The 19,438-nt window shown below is 39.7% G+C and overlaps 1 protein-coding gene across 14 annotated transcripts in view; it reads right to left on the bottom strand.

Annotated features, from left to right (window-relative positions):
- The window catches only part of MAP2K5 (mitogen-activated protein kinase kinase 5), a 270,655-nt gene that overhangs the window by 109,252 nt on the left and 141,965 nt on the right, over positions 1-19,438 (bottom strand). For all 14 annotated transcript variants that reach the window (XM_058740633.1, XM_058740638.1, XM_058740627.1 and 11 more), the window contains exons 14-15: positions 9,860-9,933; positions 8,845-8,895 (exon numbers count right to left, since the gene is read on the bottom strand). In XM_058740633.1, coding sequence (XP_058596616.1) covers positions 8,845-8,895; positions 9,860-9,933 — 125 coding nt within the window. The remainder of the gene's footprint in view (positions 1-8,844; positions 8,896-9,859; positions 9,934-19,438) is intronic.

The following is a 19,438-nucleotide window of genomic DNA, read 5'->3' on the forward strand; positions in this document are numbered from 1 at the left end:
CGTGTCATGTGACCATTTCTCCCAGCTGATAATAGACGCACGCGGTCATCCCAACCCCCCAGTACTTTAACTTTCACATTCAAATCCCCCACACCATCATTTCTGAAGTTCCTTGTTCAGACATGAATGAACCCATTATCCAGTTCCAGCTAGTTCAATAGGTACTAGGATGAAAGCAGCCAGTTAGTTACAGGAATTACCATCACTATCATCATCATCATCCACACGACCGCATGCATTTATTGAAGAATTTCCCATATGCCTGGCATTGTGTGCTAATGCGTGTCTCATTTCGGATTCATAAGGACCCATATTAGATTGGTACCGTTATCATCCTCTTTTAACAGATGAGGAGAAGGAGGTACAGAGACGTTTCGTCTGCACTCACTACATACGGACAGTAATAGCTATCATTTGATGACCAGCTAGTATATTGCAGACACGGGGCTACTTTGCATTCTCCACGTTTTTTTAACAATCTTGCAAAGATTATTACTGCCCTCATTTCACAGATGTAAAAACTGAGGCTTAGTAAAATTAAGTGGCTTGCTGAAGTCTAGAGCTGTGGATCAACATCAGGCGTACTGTTTAGGAACACAGCCAGGATTCAAACCCTGGTATGCCTGACTGCAAAATCAGGGTTCTTTCTACTGTGTCACACTGCCCCCAGAACCAGGAGTCAGAAGAGCCACACACTAATCTTGATCTGATCAGTATTTCTCAAAATATGGTCTTCAGACTAGCCATCAGAGAAGTGACTGCCTGAGGTGCATATTGTAGATGAACCTCCTGAATCAGAATCTCTGGAAGTGGCTCAGGGGATCTACCTTCTAAAAAATAATTTCTCTGGATGATTCTTTGGTGTATACTTAGCTTCAGTCACTAAACATTTCCATGTTCCCTGCAGAGGCAATGACCTATCTTCCTCTTCTCTGCTTCATGAACATTTCTTTCATAGACCCCTGCCATGGGCCACCTTTCTTTGGTGACACATTCCCGTACTTCTCAGGAAGAATTACAAATTCTTGCCTCTGTCCTTCATGAAAATGTTGTTTGTATTTTTAATATTGATTGATTGCACGGTGTTATAATCATCCGATTACTAGCCTGTTTCTGCCAAGAGGCCAAGAGAGTGTCTTATTCATCTCACACCTAGTACCATGGCTGGCACCTAGCCAGTGCGTGGTCAAGGTATGCTGCCTTGAAGGAATGTAATACATGTTTAGTGCACATTTGGTTTTAAGCATGTGCCAATTATTAAGTCCCCGGAAGTGTTCTACTAATATAACTTCCCCAATATTACTGCTATTCATGCCCGTGAAGAAACATCCGGCAAACATGAAAATCCTAAAATCCTCTAGAACTCTTTATTTTATGTTATTTTATAAAAAAAAAAAAACCTTTTTAATGTTTATTTATTTTTGAGACAGAGAGAGAGAGAGTGTGTGAGTGGGGGAGGAGCAGAGAGAGACACACACAGAAGCTGAAGCAGGCTCCAGGCTCTGAGTTGTCAGCACAGAGTTTGACGTGGGGCTTGAACTCAGGAGCTGTGAGATAATGATCCGAGTCAAAGTTGGACGCTCAACTGACTGAGCCACTCAGCCGCCCCTAGAACTCTTAAAGAAATAACCAAATGTTGCCTTCCTGTCTGTGTCTTCTCTCCTTTCTCCTTTTCTTCATCCCACTAGCTGACAGTTATCAAAATATAGCACTTCATTCAGCGTACAGAATAAGCAAACAAAAGTCGAGCCCACATACAAAATATTTTGACAGGACCAACGATAAGATTAAATACATTCATAACATTTGCCCACTTAACTTTTTTTTTCTTTTAAGCTTATTTTTACTTATTTGAGAGAGAGACAGAGAGCATGTGGGGGAGGGCGGAGAGGAAGACAGAATCCCAAGCAGGCTCCACACTACCAGCACACAGCCAGACACAGAAACTCACAAACCGTGAGATCGTGACCTGAGCAGAAACCAAGAGCCAGATGCTTAACCGACTGAGCCACCCAGGTGCCCCTGCCCATTGCACTTTCAAAACAAATGCAAACAGGAAGCTGAAAATAAAGCATACAAAAAAATTAAATTAAAAAAGAAAAAGGGAGGAAGCGATAATGGTCACAGATATCAGGTGGCAAATAGGAGAGCTCCTTAAGGAGTTCTCGCAATAAGCTAACAAAGCAAGATCACTGTTGTGGTGCTGTGCTCAAGCATGAATGCTTAGTGAGAGTCGGGAGCCAGCTCTACGGGTCTACCTGAAGAGCTGGTACAGTAGATACGGACTGGGAAATGCGCCCAGGCCCCTGAAACTGACACAGCACAAGATAAGCCCCAATACATTTTGAATTTATGGAGCCAGGACTTGATGGCCTGAGGCTGCACGATTCAAATCTGTTCTTATACTTGAAGCCAAGGTGGTCTGCCCTGTTCTCTCCCCTCTAAAACAAAACAAAACCAACCACCAGGTACCACACTACTGACAGAAGATCTGTGATGGACATTTTGCAGTTGAAAATCGAAAGCTGGGTTACTTCCTGACATGGCAGCTGTCACCAGTGTGGAGAGCTAAATAATAGGAAAAACATGACTCCCTGTCTGAAGCACGTCTGTACTGAGGTTTAAGTGTAGGAGGAAAAGTCTTGGTCTATTCTTAACGAGAACAGTGGTGATGATATAAAAAGCAGATTTTATACAGGATCTGAAAGGGCAGTGGCTCCAAGCTGTACTCTCCACTCCTGCCAGCCACCCTCTGTGACTTGTTATTTACCCAGGACCCATATTTAGGTGACTCACTCTAGAACTATCTCTACACAATACCCCAGGACTTGTCAAAATCAACAAGATATCAAGGTACATTCCTAATCTCTTCTGATAAAGAATTTCTGCTCAGGATTATACCACTCAGTAAATTAACAAAAGTATGCACAAATACTTTAGGTTAGTAAGCAATCGAAATACATATCACAAACAATAGGCATTTTTTAAATAATTTTTTTAATGTTTATTTAATTTTGAGAGAGAGAGAGAGAGAGAGAGAGAGCGAGCATGAGCAGGGGAGGGACAGAGAGAGAGAGAGAGATACAGAATCTGAATCAGGCTCCAGACACTGAGCTGTCAGCACAGAGCCTGATGCGTGGCTCAAACTCGTAAACCACAAGATCGTGACCTGAGCCAAAGTCAGAGACACCGACTGAGACACCCAGGTGCCCCGGGGGGGATTGTTTTTTAAGCTGGCAAGATCCCTGTGAATAGTACAGCCTATCGGTTACCCAAGAGTCTGGAGTGGGACGGTTCTAACTCGATCCTATCTTCCAGTTCACAAATTCTCTTTTCTGCTATATCCAATATACTAGCAAGTAGTGAGTTTTTAAATTTTAATCTAGAAGTTTTTGAGATTTTATCCAATCTACCGTGTCACTTTTAAAACTTGTGATTTGAAGTCTGTATCTGTTGCTCCTGCTGGTTCTTTTTCACATTGCCTTGTTTCCTTGTGCACCGGGTTTTTTGTTCACTACTTGCTAGTTTTTGCTCTTGAAAAAATTTGAGAGATTCTCTGAGGCTTAAGGAAGATGTGCCCGCCTTAAACCAAGTTCTTAGCATGAAGCTCCTTTTCCAACTCAAGTCATGAATGCAAACAGTCAGGCTGCAAATCTGTGTCAGTTAGTCTATGGCCACAACTCTCCCCCTTCTCCTTTTCCCCCGGCTTTTCTGCTTGGCTCTGAGAAGCCTTCTCTTTTGTTCCCTGGACTGGGGGAGGAGGAGCAGCTCTGGCTCTGGTTTGCTCTTACACTGAGAGCGAGCCCTTCAGGCTTCCAAGATGATACGGAGAAGATCTCCACGGAGACCTTCTGCGTTAGGAGGACGCCCGCATCATCGATAGCGGTGGTACAGGCAGATGGCTATACCTACTTCGTCAGGCAGAATGAGCTTTGGTGTGCCAGATATTCCGCTTTCCTCTCTGTTGCAGGAGTCCACCTAAAAATTGTTCTAGGAGATTCCCATCATCTTTTTAGCTCTTCAAAGCATTTGCGATGGTTTTTAAAGTATTTTACCTAGCATTTTTCAACAGAAGAGTTGGTGCGAATAACCTAACCTGCTGTCACTAGAAACTAGAAGCTGGTGTTCTAATTAAATCTTGACTCTCACTACTTGGCTAACTCCGAGATCCTGGGCTAAAGTTATTCCACCTTTGGTTACCTTATCTGTAAAATGAAGACAATGATAATATGTATGCTTCATGGGGTTGTGTGAAGATTAAATGAATCCATGCAATGTACTGGATTCGATACCTGTCACATGGTGAATGTGACTTCTACAAGTTCCACCTCTGAACATGCCTGTAAATTGTTAGCAGTATTATTTTTTAATGACTTAGGACCTTAAGAAAGCTGCCCTTTTTCCTAGTTATCATTTTCTTACACCATACACTTTAGATTATAGAAGAACGAACTGAGATTGCACATGCAGGGCTAGTTCTTTGAGTTATTTTCTTTTCAATATCTGAGCAGCCTCGCTGACTGTATTTGAGTAATCTGGGGGCCTTCTATGCCTTATAATGCACGTAGGACACTTAACCTAAGAAGTTAAACACTCTGTTTGTAATCAGCGAAAAGTCGTCTTTGGAAGGCAGCTTTCATGAATGAATTCATTCGTTTCGCAGGGTGTGGAGGCCTGGATACAGAGAATGAGCAGAATAAACACTGCCCCTCTGGAGATCGCAGTCTGGATCGGGAGAGACCGACATAATCTGGACAGAGTGAGGGGCACAGCGGTTAAAAGTACAGTCCCTGTAGACTTGAGTACTTAGGTTTGAACCCTGGTTCTGCCACTCATTAAATGTATGAACTTGAGTAAGTTACTCAACTTCTCTATCCCTGTTTTTCACCTGTACCATGAGAATGATAATATTTACCTGATAGGGTTGTTGTAAGGATCTAAAGCATTAATATACATAAGAGTTTAAAAGAGTGACTGGCACATGCAGCTAAATACTAGCTCTTATTATTTGTCATTACCACTGTATGAATATAAAGTAAGAAAAATGGATGTAAGGGTATCATACTAGCTCTTCTCTAACTGTATATTCTCACAACTTATGATTTGTCCTCTACCGCACTTCCTGTCCCCAACTATGTCCCCTTACCTTCTATTTCTAATGTCTCAGCTCAACCCTCCACGGTGATCTCTTCTATAAGTACCCTTTCACATACTGCTTTACATCAAATTTGTACACTGTATGACTTCTTACTCTCTAAATGTATATTTGATACAATGTTAAGTCTTTATTACATCACACATAATGTGGCCACATAATAATGCCACACTTCTATTCTTGCCCACATCGTAGGTGGATTTGAGTGGTTCCACCATAACCTGGCTGATGGCATGAAAGTGCTCAGTAAATACTGGTTGATTAACTCAAGGCACTCAGTTTCACATACAGCTTTCGCTGGCATAGACCAGAGGCTGGCAAATTTTTCCTGTATGTGACCAGAGAGTAAATATTTCTCCCTCTGTGGGCCATATGGTCTCTGCCACAACTGTCACAGGGACTCCACTCTGCCACTGCAGTGCTGAAGCAGCCACAGACAACCCCAAGCAAAAGGTCGTGGCCACGTACCAATACAACTTTTGTTTCTTAGCCAATTTGCTTTAGTTTGAAATACTTATGGATTCACAAGTTGAAAAAATATATACAGGGAAGTTGTGCACACTCACCCAGGTTCCCCCGATGGTAGTTTTATAGTACAGTATCATGGTGTATCAGGCAGGGATTAATACCCAGAACAGAATAACAAATGTTATTTCCATCTTTCCCCACTCCCAGCCTCTAATCTCACACCAATTAGGTAAGTACGTGGTCAACAAGAGCCTCCTGAGTTATCAGGCTATCACTCTTTGCTTTCTAGGTATCTTATGCTTTTTACAGCTTGAACCATAAAGCTGATGACTAGAATTCACTCACCCGAGAAGCAAAGCAATTTTAGCTCTGCCAACCTTAGCTAACATTTCATAATTTCAATCCTCACATATTCAATTAATAGATGCATGCATCACACTCATCCATAAACCAAGAGGAAAAAAGGTAATTTCTTTAATGTACACCTGGGAAAGACGACTGTAATCTAGATTTGTACATTCAAACATAACGCAATTTAATTATTAGAGCAATTTAAAGCTACTAAAAACATGACAGGTAGAAAACATGGTGCGTAGATGAGAAGTTGTTTCTTTTCTTTATTTTAGAAAGAGGGAGTGAGCGTGAGCAAGGGAGAAAAGCAGAGAGAGACAGAGAAGAGAGAATCATTAAAAAAAATTTTTTTTTATGTTTATTCATTTTTGAAAGACAGAGACAGAGCACAAGCAGGGGTGGGGTGGTGAGAAAGGGGGACACAGAATCGAAAGCGGGCTCCAGGGGCGCCTGGGTGGCGCAGTCGGTTAAGCATCCAACTTCAGCCAGGTCACGATCTCGCGGTCCGTGAGTTCGAGCCCCGCGTCAGGCTCTGGGCTGATGGCTCGGAGCCTGGAGCCTGTTTCCGATTCTGTGTCTCCCTCTCTCTCTCTGCCCCTCCCCCGTTCATGCTCTGTCTCTCTCTGTCCCAAAAATAAATAAAAAAACGTTGAAAAAAAAATTAAAAAAAAAAAAAAAAAAAAAAAAAGAAAGCGGGCTCCAGGCTCTGAGCTGTCAGCACCAGGGCCCGATGTGGGGCTTGAACTCATGAAGCACGAGATCATGACCTGAGCCGAAGTCAGATGCTCAACCGACTGAGCCACCCAGGCGCCCCGAGAAAGGAGAATCTTAAGCAGGCTCCATGCTCAGTGTGGAGCCTGACAAAAGGCTCGATCCCACCACCGTGGGATCATGACCTGAGCTGAAACCAAGTCAGACACTCAACCGACTAAGCCACCCAGGTGCCCCAAAAAGTTGTTTCATTTATAATTTTATTCCTTAAAAAAAAATTTTTTTAACATTGATTCTTGAGAGAGAGAGAGAGAGAGAACTGAGTAAGGGAAGAGCAGAGAGAAAGGGAGACAGAGACTCTGAAGTGGGCTCTGCAATGTCAGTGCACAGCCTGACATGGGGCTTGAACCACAAACTCTGAGACCATGACCTGAGCCAAAGTTGGATGCTCAACCAACGGAGCCACCCAGGTGCCCCTATTCATTTTTTTTTTTTTTTTTAAATCACAGCATTCCATATTCTTTCAAAGACTGAAACTATGGGATCTGGTAGGGATTTATTAATGGTTTGGGTTTTTTTTTAAAGTTTATTTATTTTGAGAGAGAGAGAGCAAGCACGAGCAGGGGAGGGGCAGAGAGAGAAGGGGTGGGGAGAGAAATCCCAAGCAGGCTCTGCACTGTCAACAGAGTCTGATGTGGGACTCGAATCCACGAACCACATGATCAGGACCTGAGCTGAAATCAAGAGTCGGACGCTTAACTGAGTGAGCCACCCAGGTGCCCCAGGATTTATTAATTGTAAAGGTGGCTCACCAATCTCAGCTAACCTGGTAGCGCCAAGAGGGTGATTATGTTTTATGAAAACAGATACGATGACTTCAGGGGTTAATTTTTTTTTTTCACATTACTTAGAAAAATGAGAAAGAATGAATTTTCTTTAAAAACCAAGCAGAACAAACATTAACTATTCTGGTATTTCAATATAAAAAAAATGGTTTGTACTGTTCTGAGGAGGAGATTCAGGGTAACATCTTTTTATTATCAAGATAATATATGAACTGAGAGTAAGATCCAGGTTTCCATCCAACTAATGTGTTTAACGTCATATAAAGACCATGGGGTTGGGGCACCTGGGTGGCTCAGTCGGTTAAGCGTCCGACTTCAGCTCAGGTCATCAACTCAAGGCTCGTGGATTCGAGCCCCATCTCAGGCTCTGCACTGACAGCTTAGAGCCTGGAGCCTACTTCAGATTCTGTGTCTTTCTCTCTCTCTCTGTTCCTCCCCCACTTGCATTCTGTCTCACTCTCTCTCTCAAAAATAAACATTAAAAAAGAAAAGACTATGGGAAGTCAAACAGACTAAATAAATCTAGAATCCTCGTTAAAAAAAATGACCTTAAGGTGTTAAAACAAAACTTGGCTCCAAAATGATACTAGATAACCTTCCTGCTTGTCTCTCCACCCACTCTTGAAATGATTGTGGAAACTAATTATAGCATTTGTGCCCCCCAAACTTCCCTTAGTTAAAAGGTAGGAAAAAGGAAAAGGTCTAAGTCAAGTCCAGCTTGGGTCTTTGAAACAGCTCTATGCTTCTAATTTTTATACTTGGTAAATTTATTTCAGAAGAGTTAATAAATTATCTTATGACAGGAATGAACCCAACAAGTAAACAGAATATAGGTGTACAAGTTCGAAAAAGAATTTCCTGCTAAACCTTTACATTCAGAGATCCATAAGTAAGAGCTGATCACATCAATAATTTAATTCTGATCCAGTGACAAAGCATGTTTGTATTTCTGGAAAAAACAGCCAATCTTATTGACTGACATTTTGGGATACTTGAGGGTTAATTAAATAAGCAATGTGGCAAAGCGGCCAATGTGCTGTAAGGTGCAATTTTTCTGTAGGATTAAACTTCAAAACTCAGCAATTTCACCCTCGAACCAACTAGTTAAGCCAACTAAACAGATAAGTTGGTAGCTCCTGGATAAAATCTACTGCGTTTTAGAAAGACTTAAAAATCAGATCATGACTGGATTGACTTTGTAATTTATGATCTGTTAGGATAAAGCTGTGGAATTAATTCAAGAATTCTACATTACCAAGTACATAAAGATAAAGATGTTGGTTTTAAATGTTATTTTTGCATAAGTTTACTTACCGCCATATAAGCATTTGTTCCAACATACGTCTTGGCTATAGAATTCACCAGCTATGAGACAAAACAGTCTGTTAGAACAATATAAAGATAATGTGGAAATAAAATGGGCAATTATTCCTCATTTAACCTACAATCATCATTTCTATAAATCAACTAAAAATTATGTAAAAGGGAACAAATTTATCTACAAAGGCATTAAAAATGATTAAATCTCTCTTTTCTTTTGAATGTGATTTCCAATTTAAACAAGCACAGCATTACAGTTTATAGCAGATAACCTTAAACAATTCACTTAAGCAGGATGCTTATCGCTTTAGTACCCCAAACCCGCCTGATATAAAAAGTCAATTTGAAGTAGAATTTGAACACACTCATTTTTCAGTCAGATGGCTCAAGATGTGAATGGCGCCCATGCATTGCTAGAATGAAACGGGCACTAAATACGCTGGAGGGATAACAGACTTTGACAACTCATAATACAACGATGACCTTCGCTTTGGTCTTCGTGTTTGGCTGGGAGTAAAGGTGGCTGCGATTCAAATCAACATCACAGCACGCTCGTGGGTCACTATCACCGGGGTTCTCAGGGGAGGCCCAAAATGGAAATTAATTAAAATTTGTGCTGCACATTGTAATGGCCCTCCACCATTGTTCCTCCCAATATTAATTTTTATTGTGGGCCAGTTGGGCTCCCCAGGCACAGCTCCCACTCTGCCCTCCCTTTTGTCTGGTCAAAACGCTTTCATATCAAAGCTGCATCTCAATGAAGTTTGCTATTCGTAAGTAGTAATTACAATATCAGCAGTTTTTACTGTCATTAAACAATGAACAATCATATTCTGATGAAGGAAACTCGCTCGGAGATTAAAAATGAATAACACGCTCCCAGCCGAGGAGAAGATGCAGAGTTCTGTTTGTCTGGCAGCGAGGTGATTTTTCAATCCGAAGAGTAGACTGAAAATAAAAAGTGAATGTTGCAGACAGGAGAGCAGATTGGGAGGAAAAAGAGACCTACCTGAGTGCTAACTCCAAAATCACACAGCTTGACCTGTCCTCTTGTGTTTACTAGCATATTGGAGGGCTTCACATCTAGAAGGGGACCAAAAAAGTCCATATAACTAAGTCTGTATCTACAGTGCACGTTTAAAAAAAGCACACATGCACACCATACCATATTGCAGAAATGACATCATCTGTTCATCCCGGAATTCTAATCACAAATTTAATGCAAAGCATTTTATCTGGAGGCAAAATGTAAGGTCCTAACTCCTTCACTTCCAACCATTTCTGGTTTCTATGGAAGCAAGGGTTTATTTCAAGTGAAAGTCAAATAAAATCTTGGCTTCCAACAACAGTAAATACATCCATCATCCTATCCCCAGGCTTTCAGGAAAAGTAGGTAGATAAGAAAATGTAATCTTGCAAAGAATTTGCACAAAAAGGTTTGGCTTTGCTGTTGATGTGAAACTTCTCCTCCCATCTAAGAAGCAGTAAAGGCCAACGGGAAGCCAATGAGAAAAAAAATCATTCATATGTTGCTGGTAACAGGACATATCTATATGAAACAATGACAAAATGAACGCACTATTGCTATCTCCTGGTTTTATGTGACAAATGCTACTTCAGATAACACTCAGAAATTGGTCTAAAGGCGAGGGTAGATGTGTGTGCATATATGCACTTACTGATCATGGTTTCATTTCTCCTTCTCTCCCCTTACATCACTTTTGACTGCTGTTATAGTTAACAAAAGAATTGACATAGCTTTTGCCAAGGCAGTCAGTTGCTAAATAATAATACAAAGGGTTTCTGCGAAGCATTGTCAGTGACAACAATGAGCCATTTCAGGAATTCCGGGAGCCCACAAAAACCATCCAAGCAGGATAAGAGCACACCACTGTTGACGGTACAGAATAGCACCTGCTTCAACATTTCATCTTCAACTGCGAAAGTGGTCTGGAACAGACAACTTGTTATATTTAATACAGCATACAACCTGCATTACCCCAAAACTGAACAAGAGACTCAACTTTTTATGTAACATTTTTAAAAGACATGTGAGTATTCTCACCCCAAGCCTTCACTTTGCAAAAGACTACCCTAACAAAGTATCCTGCCAACAGTAGGTACTTAATCCAAACTTCAAGTTCAAATTCAGTAAACAATTACTGAACTTTACTTCCTATGTGACAGGCAATGTGCCAGGCACTTTCTCATACATGTGCTCATTTGGTGTCACTTGGCTGACACTAGAATGTAAATGGCATGAAGGCAGGGACTTTGTTTCTTTTACTGACTACTGTATTCCCAGCCCCTAGAAGAGTTTCAGGCATGTAGCAAGTGCTTAATATTTACTTGTTGAATGGATGAGAGAATAAACGAATGGAAACCATAAACACAAAGCATTATTTTATGCTGATGATCCTATTTCAGTGATCAGGGTTAGCTATAGAACATGTCTCTGTCGCATGACCTTCATACAAGACATACTATGTACTATCTTTAGGGGCACTCTCTCTATGAAAACAAGTTAGCATGCCTATGGCTGGTATAGGTTCTTTTCCCAACTAGTCTTTCTGCCTCCAACCTTCCTCAATTTGAACATAAATCTTACACACCATCGTATTAAATATCCACTTTTACTACATCATTTCTCTTCTTGGTGAGGAAGTAAAATATTCCCTGACCTCCCCCGCCAGCCTGAATGTGAACTCCTAGTTAGCATAATACATACACATTATAGCACCATTAGACATTCAATAAATGTTTGGTGAACTGAAAGAAATGTTAGACTCCACATACGCGGGTCTTATTTTCCAAATCCAATTCTCATTACAGGCACTCAACTTAGAATATTTTTCTTTTGGACAACCTACGCTTTTATATATTGACATCTTTAAACCCCTCTTAAGCTGCCACATCAGATGGAGACAGTTAATGAACAAATATTTTGAGCTCCTGGAAGACGGAGCTGCCTGGAAATCATGAGGCATGCCAAAATTAACAAATCTTTAGCTTTAATCAGATACACTTTTGACTTAAGTGGATTAATAGAGAGAGAAACAATAAAACAAGAGAACTGCTACATTATACTCTAAAAGGCAGGTGTAAATAAGAACTTCATTGCATTTTTCAGCTAAGGACATCATTTTAAACTTACATGCCAGCCTGCTCTATGACTTTTGCACGTTCACCTCTCAGCCTAGTTCTCAGGAACACTTTAGATGTGAAAGCAGTAAACACCAGTCATCCTCATGTCAAGCTTTGTACTCCACCTGACCATTTTAATCATGGTCTCGATAGAAACAAAACCCTCCATCACCAAGCCTTTGTTCATGCTGCGTGTTCCCCTCTCCCTTCCGCTCCCAAGTTGAGAAATCCTTCCTCGATATGTCCTGACTGAATCTTGCCCATATTTCAACTCAAGAACCCTCTCTCCCTGTTGCCTTGACTACTCAGGTCAACAAAGTCATGGCTTCCTCTGAACTGCTAATGCATTGACTGCCTGTGCCATTTGTTTGGAACTAAGCACGTGACACTGTTTGACTCGTAGTTATTTACCATATTTACTGGTGGAGGTGTCACCACCCCAAGTAAGAAGTTCACAGGGCAGGAAAATGCTTCACACATCCTTGTGTGCATCCCTTCCGACAACAGTGTCTTGATCACTGGTTAATGGCTTGTTAAACAATATACTAAATTTGCTAAGTACTCCCCTCACACTAATATCTGGAGACATCACTTGAACACAACAGACTCCTTTAAACAAAACCAATGGATGTAGGATAGGAGGCAGAGGATCTGTGTTTTGGTCTTTCTGGCCCTGCCACAAACTTGGCATGTGCATTTCACCAGGCAGGTGACGTTTTAATTTCTACCACTACAGGGAAATAGTAATAGCCATTCTGCCAATCTTAAAGAACTGTGGGGACTGGGTGAGATAATAAATAAACTGCGCCCCCCACCCAAAGGAATGTAAAACTGCTTTTAAACTGTCAAATATTCCATAAATACAAGGTACTATTATCCATTGGTAATCAACCGAACTGTTATACAACAACAAGTGGGGTATTTTGACATATTTAGGAAATAGCTTGTTGTTACTGCAGCAAGTTTTACCTGTATTTGAGTAAATGCTAGCTGAAAGAAGGTAATTCCCAAAGTGTAGTAAATAGAACTATAAAACCAATTTAATGTTTATGAGGATGCATTCTGGTCAGATCATGTGCACACATTCTTCAACAAGGCTACTGGTCTCTCTGTATTTGTGCTTGTCTATTACAGTCTGTGTTAAGCACAGCAACCAAAGTGATCCATTTATTATTTTTTTAATTAAAAAACAATTTTTAGTGATACTTTTAAAACTAAATCACCCCATGTCACTTCTCTGCCTAAAACCTAAAAGGGCTTCCTACCTCAACACAAAACACGGCCCTACAATCCTCATGATAGTCTCTGAGGCTGTCTCTGAGCTGGTCCCCACTAACTCTGTGCTCATACCCTTCTTATTCCTCTCTCTGCCCAAGCTGCTTCCTTTTACTGGCCTCCTTGCTAGACCTGTTACTGCTTTGGGGCTCTATCTCCCTGGAATACTCTGATCCCATACATATACATGTGCATAGCTTGCTCCTTCATTTCCTTTAGGTTTTTAACTCACATGTAAAGAAGCCTTCCCCAGTCACCTGGTATGAACAGCAATCTCTTCCCACCCCAGACATATATGTAAATCTGTTTCTCAGTCCCTCCGTCTCAAAGGGAACCTACACAAACACAGAGAGTAGATGTTTGGTCACTACTATACCTAGACTGGTGTCTGGTACTGACAAGAAATGATAGTTGTTGAACAAATGGTGAATGAATGATATCACTACTAAACAGATGGACAAACCTGCCCATCCAGAGAACTTGGCCTGAGAAGGAGCTAATCTTTTCCCACCTAATGGCATATACATTTCACTACTAATGAATACATTTTTAAATGACATTTTTCATTCTGGAAAGAATCCACAGTTGTTCAAAAACACTTACTCAACAAGTATTGACTGACACCTTAACAAATGTCTGATATGGTAAGTGATGTGGAGAGAAAATGAGTCAGACCCTATCTCTGCCCTTCAGGCCAGTGCAGACTGAAGACCTGTTGGTATATTCTTTTACCAAAATAGAGCACATGAGAGTTCAGGATAACCACACTGCTTATGTATAATCTAAATGGGATTCTCCTCCTGAACAACTGGTATGCTTCCTATAATAAAAACAATGATAATTATATAACTAAAGAGCTCCCAAGCTTGGCTGTGCATAAAACCCCCCACAAAACTGAAAAAACAAACAAACAAACAAACAAACCCACAAACAAACCACAAAATTCCAAAACCAACTTTTTTGAGTTTCACCTCAGATCTACTGAATCAGAAATCAATCTAACACAGCCTGGTCTTCAGACCAGCATTTAGAAAAGACTAACATAACTTGCTATATTGCTTCCAACTTATCTGCTATACAGTTAAGAATATCTGAAGAGAAATTTCTTCTCTACTTTTAAAAATCGATTTTATTCATTAAAAAAACAATTTTATTGCAATTGTTTTGAACTCTGAGTGTGACAAATGTAAACATCCACGTATCCACACCACAATCAAGATATGAAACATTTATGTCGCCCCAAAAATTTCCCTGAGCCCCTTTATAGTCAACTCCTCTCTGACCCCTGGCAACCACTGACTGGTTACTGTTGTTATAGTTTTGCCTTTTCTACATACATTATAAATCCCATAATATGCTGGTTACTGTTTAGATGGTATATCTGTCATTAACATTCAAAGTTGATATGCTGCAGACAGTACACAGTTGGGTCTTGCTTTTTTAACTACATGACAATTTGTGCTTTTAATTGGAAAATTTAGACCATTTACATTTAATGTAATTATTGATATGGTTGAGTTCAACCTTACCATCTCACTATTTGTCCCATCTGTTCTTAGTTTCTTTTTTCTTGTCTCCTTGCTTTTTTTTGGATTATTTGTGTGTGTGTGTGTGTGTGTGTGTGTGTGTATGCACGCGCACGTAAAATGAATCCACTGATCTCTACCATGGGCTTATAAGCCAGAGGCTGGCAACCTTTTCTATAAAAAAACATATTTCAGGCTTTGAAGGCCATATGGTTTTTGTTATAACTACTACTCAATTTTGCTATAGTGTAAAAGCAATCATAGGCAAAACATAAACTAATGGGCATGGCTGTGTTCCAATAAAATTTTGTTTATAAAAACAGGCAGTGAGCCAAATAGCCTGCAGGCTAAAGTTTGCCAGCCCCTGTTTGAAGCTTTTTTTTTTTTTTTTTTTTTTTTACAGCTGCTCTAGAATTTGCAGAATGTTTAACTTCTCACAGTATACTTTCAAGTAATATTTGGATATTTCATTTGTAATGTAAGAACTTACAACACTACTTTCATTTTTTCCTTCCATCCTTTGTGTACTGTTACATATCTTTTTTCTACATGTTATAAGCTCCACAATATACTCTTTATTTTTGCTTTAATCTTTTAAAGACATTTAAAATTGATAAAAAAGTCTTTTATAATATCTACATGTTTACCATTTCTAATGCTATTTATTACTTTGTGTAGGCCTAATCATGCATTTGATACCATTTTTGTTCTGCCTCAATAACTTCAACATTTTTTTATAATGTTGGTCTACTGGCAATAAATAAAAAATTTTCTCTTCTTTTTTGCCTAGAGAAGTCTTATTTATTCATTTTGAAATGTATATTTAGTAAACAGAACTCTGGATTGATAGGGTTCCCATTCCTAAACATTTTCAGGGTGTCCTTCCATTATCTTCTGGTTTGCATAGCTTCAGACAAGAAGTCTACTGTCATTCTTATTTTATTTTATTTTTGTTCTACTTGCTTTCTCTGAATTATTTTAAAGATTTTTTAAATCACTGCTTTTTAAATTTTTTATTTTGTTGCATTTTGGTATGGTTTTGTGTTTATCCTGGTTAGGGTTTGTTGAACTTCTTAGATCTATGGGTTTATGGGTTTCATCAAATTTACAAAATCTGGAGTCTATTTTTTCAAGTTATTTGTTGTTCCTTTTTTTCTCTCCTTTCCTTCTGAGACTTGAGACTCCGTTACACATATATCCTAGATTTCCTGATACTGTCACAAAGGTCATTGAGCCTGTGCTAATTTTGGGTTTTTTTGTTTTTTTGTTTTTTTTTGGTCTTTTTTGCTCTTTTGTTTTTTTGTTTTTAGTAATTTTGGATAATTTCTGTATTTCTAACATCAAGATCACTGATCGCTTTTTTCTGTGTGTCTAATCCACTGTTAAGTCCATCAAGTGAAATTTCTATTTTAGATATTTATTTTTCATCTCTAGATGCTCCATTTGATTCTTTATGACTTCCATTTCTCTCCTCATAATGCTCATGTTTCCCTTGAGTTCCTTGAAAATACTTATAACATTTATAGCAACTGTTCTAAAGTCCTTGTCTGCTCAGTCCATTATCTAAGAGTGTGGGGGTGAGGGGTGCTGTTTACATTAATTTTTTTCCCTCCTGGTTATGATCTTTCATCCATTATCAGAAAAATTCTTTGTTTACCTACTAATTCTTATTCAGATGCCAGATGTTGCGAATCTTATTAAGATCTGAATTTTGTTGTAGTCCTTTAAAGAGTGTTGGACTTGATAACAGCAGGTAGTTACCTTATTTGCAGATAGCCAGATCATGTTGAAGCTTATTTTAGACTCTTTATTCATGGAGAGCCTAGAGTAACCCCTACTGTAGGGTTAGTTTAGCCCCACTATGAAAGCATGACCCTTCTCAAAAGTCTCTCTTGAATGCTCCAATGTATTCAACAATGTCTCCCCACTCTAGCTGATTCAGATTTTAAAAATTCCGAACCTTGTATAAGCTTTGGGAATTGTTTAGCTTATAGTTCCCCAGAAATATTCTTTCCAAGACAGTACTTTGTCTAGCTTTGTAACACTTCACCCTACAAATGCACAGAATATTTGGCTAACAACTTGAGAAGACCCTAATACAATTTCTTGAGTTCTTTTTCTGCATAATTCCTGCCTCTGTAGGGCTCTGCCCTGTAAATTCTAGCCATTTTGCTTTCTTGACCTCCAAACTCGGCCTCTTCAGCTCTTCAGACCTTTGGGCTCTGTCTAGGTGCCCTCTCCCTAAGCTCCACTCCAGAAACTGCCTCAAGCAGAAAGCTTGGGGGATTATAGAGCTCACTTCATCTGTTCACCTCTTCTCAGGGATCACAGTCCTGCAGTGCTTGTTATCTAATGTCTGAAAACAGATGTTTAATAAATTTTGTCCAGTTTCCTAGTTGTTTTTGGTGGACAGTTAAGTCCCATAGCAGTGATTCCTTCCTGGGCAGAAGTGGGAATATCTCTTTATTTAAAAATTCTTGTCTTTTCATCTTTTGTTCATTGTTTTGACCTGATGTTGTAAGTTGTCTTAATTTTTTTTTGTTTGTTTGTTTGAGACAGAGAGAGTGTGTGAGTGGGGGAGAGGGCAGTGGGAGAGAGAATCTTAAGCAAGCTCCATGCTCAGCACACAGCCCAACAGAGGGCTTGATCCCGTAACCATGGGATCATGATCTGAGCCAAAAATCGAGTGTTGGACACTCAACTGACTGAGCCACCCAAGATCAAGAGTCACATGCTCTTCTGACTGACCCAGCCGGCTGCCCCTCAAAGCTGTTTTTGAAATAAGGAGGGTATAATATTAGGGCTTTATTTAGTTAGGCTGAATCTTAATTCATGTGGCAGAATTTGAAACAAATGTAATCTCTTTTAAATGTTGGAATGAGGATCGCTCCTTCAATTTAAGGTTCACTTCAGCCGAATAAGATATTCCACCTTGTATCTGAGGTATCAACAATCCTAGTATACAGCCACTGAACATATTACTTCCAACTTAACACTTAAAACATATGAATTCAGCAACTCTCAAAAACAGCTCCTGGAATACTGAAGTGATGTTTTCAACCTTATTCCAAGCCATAAACATGACAGATTAGGCAGAGAGCTTCTTTTAAGTAAGCAGTTATATCTATGCTTATTAAACATTTTGTAATGTTTATTTTTGAGAGAGAGAAACAGAGCATGAGCAGGGCAGGGGCAGAGAGAGGGAGACACAGAATCCAAAGCAGTCTCCAGGTTCTAGCTAGCCATCAGCACAGAGCCCAGCACAGGCTTGAACTCATGAACTGTGAGATCATGACCCGAGCTGAAGTCAGACGCTTAACTGACTAAGTCATACAAGCGCCCCTCTATGCATATTTTAATGTAGTCTCAAGTTATAAGAAACAAACAGCAATTGAAAGCATACAGTTTTTTATTCAGCTCACTTAAAAACACCATAGCCTTTCTTCTGTAAGCAAAGCACAGAAAAGACGAGTCATTAAAGTGAGTGATTATAAATGGCAATCATCAGGGCAGATGTAAGTCATTTTGGTTTAATCAGGCCATTAATTATTAGGGTTTATCAATTAGTTTTATTGAAGGCAAGGGAGCTTAAATGAATAGTAGAGCATTGATTTTAACTGAGACATTTTCTCAAAGAAAATACAAATGAAGTGTGTAAAATTACAGGTCCTTTTCATACCACTAAAAAGAAATAAGCTTCAGGGTGCCTGCGTGGCTCAGTTGGTTAAGTGTCCAACTCTTAATTTCATCTCAGGTCATGATCTCAGGGTTCATGGGTTTGAGCCCTACGTCAGGCTCTGTGCTGTCAGATTCTCCAATAGAGCATCTGGGATTCTTCTCTCCCTCTCTCTCTGCCCCTCCCCTGCTTCCACACTCTCTCTCTCTCTCACACAAATAAATAAATAAACATTAAAAAAAAAGAGAAATAAGCTTCATGTATTGTAAAACAAAAGGCTTTGATGAAAAACCAAATTAACTCTAATTCTCTTTGCTTTACATATAAAGTATGTTCCCTAACTTGCAGCAGTCTGATTTTATCTTGGCCAAGAGTTCAACATTGTGTTGGAGAAATTGAGATAAAGGTACAATGCAGGGGCGCCTGGGTAGCTCAGTCAGTTGAGTTTCCAACTCTTGGTTTCAGCTCAGGTCACGATCTCGCAGTTTGTGGATTCAATCCCCATGTCGGGTTCCATGCTGTCAGCAAGGAGACTGCTTGGGATTCTCTCTCTCCTTTTCTTTCTGCCCCTCCCCTACTCGCTCACTCTCTCCCTCTCTAAAAATAAATCAACTTAAAAAAAAAAGGTACAATGCAAAGTGACTCATTTTAAAAATCAGGTTATTTCTTATCTTCTTTCATTTTAGAAAAAAATTTAGTCATTTTATGCAGATAGACTTTTATGGGAATCAGAATAGATTTCTATTGGTCAGACCCTCTCAGAGAAGATGACATGGAAAGTGTGTGTGCACACGTGCACATACATCCGCTCGTGTGCATGTGATATACAAGATCATGGGTGATATATGATCTGCCTACACTGACAAGGTTGTTATGAAAACTGAGCGAGACCGTGGGCTTAGCAGTGCCCGTCGCAGAGCTGGAGCTCAACAAATTCCCAAATAAATGAAAAGAATGGGAGAAACAT

This window comes from Neofelis nebulosa, chromosome 7 (genome assembly GCF_028018385.1).
Source record: "Neofelis nebulosa isolate mNeoNeb1 chromosome 7, mNeoNeb1.pri, whole genome shotgun sequence".
Taxonomy (NCBI): Eukaryota; Metazoa; Chordata; class Mammalia; order Carnivora; family Felidae; genus Neofelis; species Neofelis nebulosa.